The sequence below is a fragment of the Abramis brama genome, assembly GCF_963993115.1.
Source record: "Abramis brama genome assembly, chromosome: 3".
Lineage (NCBI taxonomy): Eukaryota > Metazoa > Chordata > Actinopteri > Cypriniformes > Leuciscidae > Abramis > Abramis brama.
Window position 1 is genome coordinate 48,913,049 of NC_139965.1, and position 11,637 is coordinate 48,924,685.

Below are 11,637 nucleotides of genomic sequence, written 5' to 3' on the forward strand. Positions count from 1 at the left end.
TAAAGTGTACTAAAATAAACATCTAAATGTGTATTTTGGATGTTTTCTTTCCACTAGTCTGAAAGAAGACATGTTATAAAGCAAAACAGACCTCAAGACCATGACTAAGACCAGTGCATGAAAAATACTGGTCACTTGTTTGCATGTTACAAGAAAACGGTTTGAAATATCAAAAATCCAGTGGACAAATGTTGTGAGGCATAATCCGAAGCAGGGTTTCCGTTGTCCGGTAATTACCGGACATTGGCCGAAAAAAAAATGAAATGTCCGACAAAATTAAATCTCTCCGGTCAAATTGTCCGATTAAAATTGCCTTATAATCCCGCCCCCCTAACACAATCTGAATTTGAGAATAAGCCTAAAATGTATAAAGCAAAAATACATCGACCTTTGGCTATGTTATAAAGGAACAGGCTCTACCGTTTGAAAGTTATTAAACATTATTACATGGCTTGGTTGAATTCCAATGTGGAATGCGGCCTGTTATTTCTTGATATCAGACCGCTGCGAAGCACTAACGGCGCCAGGATTTTGGTTGTAGGTGGGCCTCCAGAAAACTGGATGGGCCAGTTAAAATAAGCCAAAAAATAAAAAAATAAATAAAAACGGGTTCCCCATCATCTCCGTTTCAGCGCTTTTCTGGGCACTGAGGACAGCGACTCAGTAGCCTACCTGAATTTAATGCAAAAAAAAAAAAAAAACACTTAAACAGGATTTTTTTTGTTGCTTTTTTAATACAATTACAATTTCATTTAATGTATTGTTTAATACAATTATAGGCCTATTATTTTTAGTTTATTAACAGCAACAACAGCTGTAAAGATGAAGTTGACGATCGCCATCTCCTTATGAACGCGCCTATAGAGAGAAATGCACATCATGGATTACATAATCAGAGAGTAGCCTATTTCTTTTCGTTTTAAATTGTTAAAAAGACATTTCAAGCTTTCTTAAGATATATTTCATGTCTGTGAGGCCTACGCTGAGTTTCGTTAAATTAGGATGAGATGCGCTCCCGTTCACGAGCAATGCAAGTGACCGCACGGGCGCCTGCATGATTAGGCCTATCGTCTGCTATATTTGCTGCTTATTTATTAAATACAGGCAATTGGTTGATAAAAAAATTATTAAAATTAAGATACAATTTATACAAAACGAAATTCACTTCAAAAAAGTCTTTCTACAAAACCAAACTTAATTAAGTGGTCAAAATCATGTCTGACCCGCTCCATGTCTCTCGATATTGCGCATCCTATCCTACTCGTGCGGTTCACTTTTCATAATCAACATAAATTAAAAAATAACATTATAATATTTTAACAAATATTAAACTAAATGAGCTTATTTAATGGCTACAACACCTATAGTAGACCTAGACTCTCTATTTGTACAAATTGCTGCACATTCTTTTTATTCAGAATTTTGCACACATAAGTTGAAAGGCATTTGTTTGTGCATGCATAGCAAAACATATCTGCAACATTTATCAAGTTCACTGATAATTATGCGCGCATTTATTAATTATTATCTTAATGAATAATGAAACAAGGACGAACCATATAAACTGCGTTGTTTCGTTTAGAATGGAATGGATCGCAAATAGATCCGAATGAAGAAACGTACAAAACCATAGTAGAAAATGGGTCTCGAGTGTTCCTGCAGAAGAGGGGGTTCTCGCTGCAGAATCGGATCAAGATGAAGCAGCGAAGTCGCCTAACAAGGTTACGCGGCTTATGCGCATTGCAGGTTGTGGAGAGACACTGGGAAGTTCGCTTGAGTAAAAACAATAGGCTTCAGATATTCTATGTGGGGAAGGGGGATTGGTTTGTTAAACTATGAATGTGAAACCATAGTAAAAGCCAATCGGACGTTCATGTTTTTTTTTTTCGTTTTTCTATTTGAAAGTTAGGCTAATAAACATGTTGCATTCGGCCTGATTATGTCATTTTTTAAGTTACATAGCCTTCCTCCAGTTTTCCTCAACTTGACTAATTAAGAGGCGATATTTGACCGGCATATCATCAAAATGTCCGGAAAACGAAACCTCTGCCGGTCACTTTGACCGGCACCATTTTTTTCTAGCGGAGACTATGATCCAAAGGTCATGTGGCACAAAGCTGTTAACTCTTCAGATTATGAAACAGATTACTCTGTGTTTTGATTGGTTTGTTGAATGTCTCGGCAGTGCTGGCGTGGGCCGGACAGGAGTCTTCATCACGCTTAGTATTGTTCTGGAGCGGATGCGTTATGAAGGCGTGGTGGACATCTTCCAGACGGTCAAGATGTTGAGAACACAGCGGCCGGCGATGGTCCAGACCGAAGTACGTAACATATTCACACTTTGACTTAAAATACAAACTTGTTAACTGTCAGTGTCCCGGTACAGTTGCCACACTTTTTATTGCCTTTCATTCAAAAGCTTAAACACTCTATATTCATCATGTGAAAACCGTTTTGAAATTGAACCATGGAAATTATTTTTTGTGATATCAACTTATCACAAATATATATTTTGTATAAAATAAATGTTTAGTTCAGAACATTTGCTTTACAATTACAATTTGCAACTTAAACTTGCATAACTTTTTATGCTTTCACTTTTGCAAATAATGAGTGTCCTCTTTAAAAAGAAACCAACATTAGATCTGTATTCCAAAGCATTCATAAATTACAATTGAGTTCAGTTTAAGACAGTTAACAGACTAAATCGGGATCAAAAAATACTTTCTCTTACTCAAGCATTCAGCATCGTATTAAATTAAAACGACTAATAACATGCAGGTCAGTTTAGTGATTCATCTTTCAGATGTCCTCTGTAATTTTAGTTAGATGAAGAGACACATGTGCATTGAGTTTGTGACACTGATGAGGAAAAGAACGTGACTTTGTTCGGCCCACAAACGCTCATTCTCATTTATAACTACAAACCCTTCAGGTTAGCCATGCAAATTGGTTCAGATAAGCAATTTCACAGCTAACCCACACAATGGCCTTTTCCAGCGTCAATGGGGTAAAATTATTTTCCGCGTTCAATGCGACAGCAAAGTGATGAGGCTCGAATATCACGCTTGGCACAACACAATCCCTCCTTTTCACCTCAGAGCACCAGCGAGATGCGCGACACAAAAGCGGCGACATTAGAGCTGCGCACGCAAGCCTTCATGTCGCAGACCGCTGAGCTGATGTGTTGCTGTGGAGATGAGAGGAGCCACGCATCCGTGAATTCACCGAGAAATCCATAAAATCTGCTCTGAAGATGTCACATTACATCACTGATGTGCTTTACCAAAAGATTGCATTTCAAACGTCGAGTCAGTTTCTTTCTGTTTAAATCCTACTTAGGTTTTCATTTTGCAATAATAATAATGTCATTGGATATTTTTATTTTTAACTGCCTATCATATACAATTTTTAGTAAATCCCCTATTAAGTCTAGTGAACTTGCACATAAACTCTTTTTCTGAAGAGTTTAATGTTTCCCAACTTTCTGTTATATCAGTGAATATGCACATTTATTAAGAACAAAATGTATGACCATTTGATCTAGTATTTTGTCTTTATTAATTATCTCTATATAATATTAGATAATACAGTTGTGGTCAGAATTATTGGCACCCCCGATAAATATGATCAAAGATGGCTGTAAAAATAAATCTGCATTGTTTATCCTTTTGATCTTTCATTTAAAAAATCTAACCTTTTATTGAAGTAAAAGAATTAAGAGTGAGGGTTAAATAACATTATGAAATAAATGTTTTTCTCCGAAACATGTTGGCTACAATTATTGGCACTCCTAGAATTTTTTATGAGTAAAATATATCTTAAGTATGTTCCCATTAATAATAAAAAAATGTTGCACACCAGTGTGACTAGGGACATGAAATTGTCTAGCTATGACTTATTGTTTCACAGAGTATAATGCCACGTTCCAGGCAACCTGTAACCTATGTTTTTCCAACTCGTAACTGGGAGTACATCGATCTAGTACGAGTTCACGGGTGGGAAGTCACGGGTTTGACTGCCGTTCCAGTGCACTTTCACGGGTATAAGGTTGGAAAAACATGGGTTACAGGTTGCCTGGAACGCGGCATTAAATATGAGGAAACACAAATGCCAAATTCCCTTAATCATCCATCACAATGAGTAAAACCAAAGAATATAGTTCTGATGTGCAGCAAAAGATTGTTGAGATTCACAAAATAGAAAGTGGCTGAAAGGCAATAGCTAAAGCATTGAGAATTCCCACTTTCACCATCAGAGCAATAATTAAGAAGTTCCAATCAACTAAAGATGTTACAAATCTGCCTGGAATAGGACGCGTGTCTATATTGTCTTCATGCACAGCGAGGAGGAACATTTGAGTGGCCAAAGACTCTCCAAGGTCATAGATGGCAGATACAGCATATTCAGATGTCAGACATGACTGGAACTACAAAGGGGACTGGATTCTATGGTCAGATGAAAATAAAGAAAATAGCTTTTTGGCAGAAAATCCACCAGATGTGTTTGGTGCAAAAAGGGATAAAAAAAAAAAGTACCCCATGCCCATGGTTAAATATATTGCTGGATCTTTAATGTTGTGGGCCTATTTTATTTTTTATTTTTTATTTTTTTTTTGCTGGAGGTCCTGGACATCTTGTTCAGATACATGGTATAATGGATTCTAGAAAATACCAACAGATAAAAAAAATCAAAACCTGGTTGGATCTTCCATCAGGACAATGATCCAAAACAGACATCAAAATCAACACAAAAATGTGTCACTGGTCACAAAATGAAGCTTCTGCCATGACCATACCAGTCCCCTGACCTGAACCCTATAGAAAATGAGTGGGGGTGAACTGAAGAGAAGAAGCACCAACATGGTGCTGGGAGAGATTCTCTATGGAGGAATGGTCTCTGATCTCTTGTCAGGTGTTTTCCAAACTCATCAGGCATTATAGGAGAAGACTCTGAGCTGTTATCTTGGCAAAAGGACATGCAAAAAATATTTAATAAAAGTGTGCCAATAATTATGGCCATATTTCATAATGCGATTTACCACTCCACTTTCAATTATTTTATTTCAATGAAAGGTTGGATTTTTGCTAATTCTTTGAATGAAAGACTTTTTTACCAGGGGTGCCATCAACCCTTTTAACATCATACGTATATTAATATAGGTACTATAATCATAAATTGAAAAACAAACAAAAATGTAACCATTATTATTTCAAGATGTAAACTCTCAGAGTACCAGCACATCTACTTTATATTAAATGCAGTCAGCTGAAATTTGGAGTGTTTTTTTTATCCACTTTATGTACACTTAAGTGGCCTTTTATTTCATTAATAGTATCTGCAAATACAGTTTGCTTTTCTTTTCTTTTAAGATTTGAAGTATGCTACTTAAGTGCACATTCAATACAATTAAGAGCACTTTTTTCACAGATGTGTGATACTTGTCAGTAAGGAATTATCTTCAAATGTCAGCCGTTACCATGATTGTGTATAGTAAATAATTGAAACGTTTAAATATCAGAACTGAACTGTCAAAAGTTTCACGTCAAAATGATGGGAATGTGTAAAACTTTCACGGCTTCTACAATCAACCCTGTTATTTTTCTGAATTGTCCAACATACAATAAATTAAGATTCTTAATAAATCTTTATTAAAAACAAGGTAAATAAATGCACATAATGGATCTAATGGAGTGTTTGATGTGGCACAGATTTCACCCATTTCTCTCTGTCTCTCAGGATCAGTACCAGTTTTGTTACAGAGCTGGGTTGGAGTATCTCGGGAGCTTCGACCACTATGCAACATAAGATCTTCGTCACGCTGTCAAGGAGACGGATCGGCCATCAGACATCCAGCGGTCATTTAATTCTTCTGAGCCATAAATACCTGCTTGTGAAAAGAACTTAAACTCTTCGATTACATGTTGGATGTGCAACGTAAACCTAGAAATACTTAAATGACAATAAAAGACAAATATCCAGGTGGACCAAGAAAAATCACCCCGATCTGATTTCAAAAAGTGAATAATGAATAATTAAATAGTAATAATAATAATAATAATAATAATTTCAGACAGGTGAATCTAGACTGCTGAAGCATCACGCAGAAATAATGGTTGCTTCGAGGATTCATGAACACAAATCATAAAGGAACATTGTGGAGTCAACGAATGCAGAGACGCTGTGAGACGGGGAGCTCGACACACATTGTAAAGAGAGTTGGTTTTGTTCCACAATCAATACGAGGAGATATGTCACTGATGAAGAGAGGAGACTTCATCACCACCATCATCATCATAAAAGAAAACTAAACATACGGACAGAGCTGAAAGTAATAACTACGACACGCTGATCGTTAGGTTAGATGTCTGGAGAAATGACACAAATAACACAGCTTTTGTTTTAAGGTCTGTGACTGTTTCTTTTCTTTTTTTTCAATGACAGAAATCAGTTCAAACTGTCTGTATTTTTTTTTAAACAATGTCAGTGTTTTAATTTTTTTTATTTTTCTGATGTCCTGATGTTCGCACCTCTGTGCCCTTCTTTATTTCATTGTTTTGCCAGTTGTTTGTGGCATTTTGTTTTGTGAAAACACACACACACACACATACACACACACTGAATCATGGGGTGGGCAGAGTATAAAGGTTAGAAGATATCTCAGTTCTTCCAGAGAGAGATATTAAAAGAGATGATGTCTTTATTTATATAATGTTGAAATGTATATTCACAAAACATGACTAAAATGCGAGGAGATATAGATATATAAATATAATAATATATGGAAGTGATGGTGGGTTTCTGTACATCCGTTGGAGGGATGTTTTCTGCTGGAATGCACATCAGATGGATGGACGGACGGACACAGACTACGTTTAACGCATCTTTTCTTGTGCAATAAATCGGTGTTTTACAGCCAGAGGGTTCGATTCTCGTTTGTTTAACAAGGACGGGGTGATTGTCGTCATATTCACAACCTCATAGGTCAAAGGTCATCGTCGTGCATCTGTTAGGCCATAAGACGTCCACGTGTTCATTCTTTTGCATTTAGAGTGCCTTATATTTATGCTTGTTCTTTTTTACGATATTGATTTAACGACGTGTATAGTTTCATTAGTTCATGTATGACTATGAGTATTTATCGATTGATTTCCCACGCGTACGGATTTATATTGTATGAAATTATATATGCAAATACGTAATTCCATCATTACTGTTTAATTTTCTGTGGCCTTAATTAGGCTCAGAGAAGAAGAAAAAAACGACAAGGGCACGAAAAGAAAGAAAAGCGTTCGATAACCGCCAGGCCCGATACTGTTAAATCATTTATTTTGTATTACTCATTATAAACTTTTGAGTTCCCAAATGGCACAAGCAGAATCCTGGGAAAAATGTATGACTTTCTGTCTTTTTAAAGGCCAAGCTTTAGCATCAAATGTCCCGTCATCTTTGCAAATTTTCGGCAGTGGAAAATTAACCTCAAAACCTCTTGTTCAAAGAACCAAGTTATTCTGAAAATCCTGCAGAGCTCTAGGCGATAAGCTACAAAGTATTTTAACGTGCGAATTCTGAGACAAGAATATTAATATTTTACACTTGAACCTCACTGGCTTTGTGGATGTGCATTCCAGATGCTTTTCCCCCCAATCCCCCCCCACCCCCACCCACCCCCCTTTCTTGTTTCGAATAAACCGCTTTGTTATCAGTCCGAAATCAATGTTTTTGCTTATTTTGTTGTTCATTTCAAATGTTTTCATTGTCTCACTTGGGTCACAATGTTAAGCAACAAGCAGCTGTTGCATAGCCTCATGTAACTGTCAGCGCCACCTAGTGTTCAGCGCTTCAATGTGCAATCTGTTACACATCGGCTTTTCTTTCACTGTTCTGGATCTTATTTGAATATGCATGAGTTCAACTGCAGTGGGGGCGAGTAGGAAGAATTGCACTTTGTATCTCTTTATCTCTATGCACTGCCCTACTGATTCCGCACCCATTACGGATTTTACTTGAACCCAACTGTACGAATCTCCTTCAAACTTTACTGGGTGTGTATGTAAATAACACAGAAAAGAGACTACCCAAGTAAAAAGAGAAAAAGAAGAAAAAAAAAGATTAAGAAAAAGCTAATCGGTTGCGAAAAGAGCATCTTTAGCAGGTGATTTCGAAGTGTCACTTCTTCCCCCGTTCAGCCGGTTGAAAGACTGAAGCGTCACGAACGCAAACGTGCACGTGGTGTTTCTAAGCTCCCTGTTACTCTCACATCTGGATGCATAGACTGAAATGAGTTCAATTCAGTTGTAAAGAAAAAATGGCTTGTTAAAAAAAGAATCATAAAATTACCTCTAATTAGTTGTAAATGTAAAATGTTTTTTGATTTGATTTTTTTTTTCTTCCTCTGAATGAATGGAGTGCTTTTTATTTTCATACTTAGATGACATTGGTGAAAAGACACATCTGTACGAGAAGCCGTCCTTCTGTACTTTGCTGACACAAGTTCCATTTGTTATAAATGAATTCTATTAAAAAATGTAAGTGTTATGCATATGCGTTTCCTTCCTTCTCTCCTCTGGGCATGGATGATCAATGGGACTAAATTGATCAATACTTCAACACTGTTATAGGGTTAAAAAAAAAAATCACAGTGGCATTTTTCATTTTATTATTATTAGGTCACAGTTTTCAGAAAATCCTACTGACACAGATCCTACTGACACACACCATGATTTTACTGTGCAAATCTACAAATTTGCATTCTGTTGGGTTATTCAGTTAAGCATGTTTTGATGTCAGGATGGGGGGAAAAAACTTAAAAATGTCCATTTTTAAGCTGATTGTTGTTTGCATTCATATTCTGCTGTTTGGCCAAAAAAAAAAAAAAAAAAAAGGATGCCTAAAGGCTCTGAAATACTTTAAGCAAAATCGAAGAACAATGTGATGTCATTTCAAACAAAATCAGACGAAAGCGAAGTTCGTTTGGAGTTCGTTTTGGGAGTTCGAAACAGCTTGCCAAAGCAAACTTTCCGGAACAGTTCGCTATGGCTGCTAAACACCTTTGTACTACCATTGGCGATTAGGTAATCAGTATCTGAACATAAATCAGTATCCTATTTTGTGCAGAGTGGCCTCATGTAGGGTATAAGTTAACCTAATGAAATCTTTTAAATGTGAAAGTAACAAAATGACAGATGGAAAGACCTTCATAGTTGCACATTTAATTATGTAGAGACAAAAACTGATCTTGTAAAATTAACTTTACTGACTGATTTGCATAAACAACTGTTTTGCGTGATATGGCGCTAAAGTTATCATGCAATTCCCGCTTTTTTCTAGAAAATATATAACGTTAATGCCCATCAGCAACTCACCAGAAACACCAACAATTTCAGACACCTTGTTCCATGCTTCGTTCTTTTTATTAATGTCCCTGTATGTAAACAGGGACAAGTCGTACAATAACGGGAAACCCGCAACAGAAATGATTCATTTTTCCTCCATTTTGCTGAGGAACTAATGTGGTCGGAACCAAAGTTTACAGGATTGTGTTCTCTTGTATCCTCTCAGACATTCCGATTGGTTGCCGCCGAACCGCGTCATAGCTTATTACCATAAAGTTGACTTGATTTCAACTCTTCTCGCCGCTCTCGCCGTCCAAGACGCGCCGCGCCGCCCTTGCCGGAGCTCGCCGCCGGCTCTCATTGAAAATGAATGGCTTCCGGCCACTTTGACGCTCTCGCCGCCGGCGGTGTGAATACACAGTAAGTTGTGCTTGTTCAAATTTTCAGGCTAAGTCAACGTTTTCTAAAAACTCCCTACTGCAGCTTAAAGAACATAATTTTTCAAACATGTTTTGCAAGAATGGTATAGTCCAGGCAAAGTAACTAATTTGGAGCCAAAAATAGAACTAATTGTAAAATATATTTTTTTTTAGCATAGATCATTTCTATGAGGTGTCCAGAACAACATACTAAAAGTCCTAAGAAATCCTAGTTGAGGAAATATGTTAAATTCTCATCAATCCGAGATGTGTGCCAATAAGGCCAGGCAACAATACACCACAATGGGGCTATTTTTTTCCTTTACTCCTATCAAAATGAAACTTTACACAATGTAAGTACCCATGAAAAGTAATTTTTTTTTGTATTACAAGTTTCTTTGAAAATGAATTTGAATATGCAAATGAGCAATATACTAATTGAATATGCCCAAAATATACCCTAATGGACTTATTTTTTCCTTTACTCCTATCATAATCAAACCTCACACAGTGAAAGTATACATGAAAAGTAACATTTTTGTTTTATAAGTTTCTTTGAAAAATCGATTTTAAATATGCAAATGAGCTCAACACTAGGCCTAACTGACTTATGGCCAAGAAACCATAAAGTCACAAGTAGAAAAAACAGGGGCCAAATAACTAACACATTCATGTCCATTCAGTAAGTTAACCTATGCATAAACACGATAAATTTGAAGTCACTTGCCACACTTACCTGGGTCACTTGCCACCAGGGCCGTAGCTAGAGGATTCGGGGCCCCCTGAAAAAATATTGATGTGGGCCCCCTCCACCCTCCACCGATAACATATACTGTAAATAGATGAGTATGGAGGCCCACATATAACAGAAGATGGTGATGTTGTTGTAAAACCTTTATTTTAAAAGTTAAATGTATATAAAAATTACAACTAATAAAAATAAATTGTTAAATAATAATAAAACCAATTTTTAAAAAGTAGCAGCAAAATAATGTTTTTTCCCCCATCAGTCTGTTATACTTCATAAATCAAAAAGTAAACATTTATAAATTGACAAGAATGCAGTCAAATTTAAAAAATAAAGTCATTTATTGTCTTATTTTTTAATAAAGATAATATTATTAAATAAAGCTAAAATGTATTCATTCAAGTGCAGTGTGTTGTATTCGTGTTTTCTTGATTTAATAAATACATCATCAGCCGGCAGGTCAGGTGCATAATGCAATGCGTCGTGACTCGTGTCAATTTTTTAACTATTTACAATAGTGTAAAAAGATAGGAATTTTGACCACGTAATCATTCGGTCGATTGTGGTGCGCACCGATAGGCTAATGGAGAGTGACAGTACCGGCAGGCTGTAGACGGTAGTTTTCTTATTCCCAGCGAAATAACAATACAACCTGTCTTTAAGAACGTCTTGATCGACTGGGATACAACAACTCTCCTGGCCTCCCTCTCCTTCTTTTCATAGAGTTTCTGGTACCCTGATTTATGTTTTATTTTCCCCGACATTTTGTCAGTCAATCTCCTGCTCTTCCACCAAGTTCATCGTTAACTTCAGGCACTGCCGCCTCAACTCTGATTGGTTCTGTTCACGAGCTGGGGTGGGACTTACTATTTTATTGGGTCCATCTGATGTTTGTCACTGACTGAATAATTAATAAATACTTTAGATCGGACTAAACCATTTATAGGGAGGTAAGAGATATTTGGAAAAAATATTTAACCAAATTGCATGTTTTTGTGGTTTTCATTTAAATCTCAGGCATACAACTAATATAAATATTAGAATTTTTCATACAACAGGGGCCTATATAGTATAACTGCTGGATTTTATAATTGTCACCACCTTTCACCCCACTAGCGACGGCCCTGCTTGCCAC

General features: G+C 36.6%; 1 protein-coding gene across 13 annotated transcripts in view; it reads left to right on the top strand.

Moving 5' to 3' along the window:
- Positions 1-6,044, top strand: part of LOC311079646 (receptor-type tyrosine-protein phosphatase delta) — a 687,052-nt gene extending 681,008 nt beyond the window's left edge. For 8 of the 13 annotated variants that reach the window (XM_084109246.1, XM_084109256.1, XM_084109257.1 and 5 more), the window contains 2 exons: positions 2,186-2,321; positions 5,740-6,015. In XM_084109246.1, coding sequence (XP_083965372.1) covers positions 2,186-2,321; positions 5,740-5,808 — 205 coding nt within the window. In that variant the 3' untranslated portion in view covers positions 5,809-6,015. Of the gene's footprint in view, positions 1-2,185; positions 2,322-5,739 lie in introns of all 13 variants that reach the window. The other 5 variants (XM_084109251.1, XM_084109252.1, XM_084109253.1 and 2 more) reach the window with 1 other exon arrangement.
- The last annotated feature ends 5,593 nt before the right edge of the window (positions 6,045-11,637 follow it).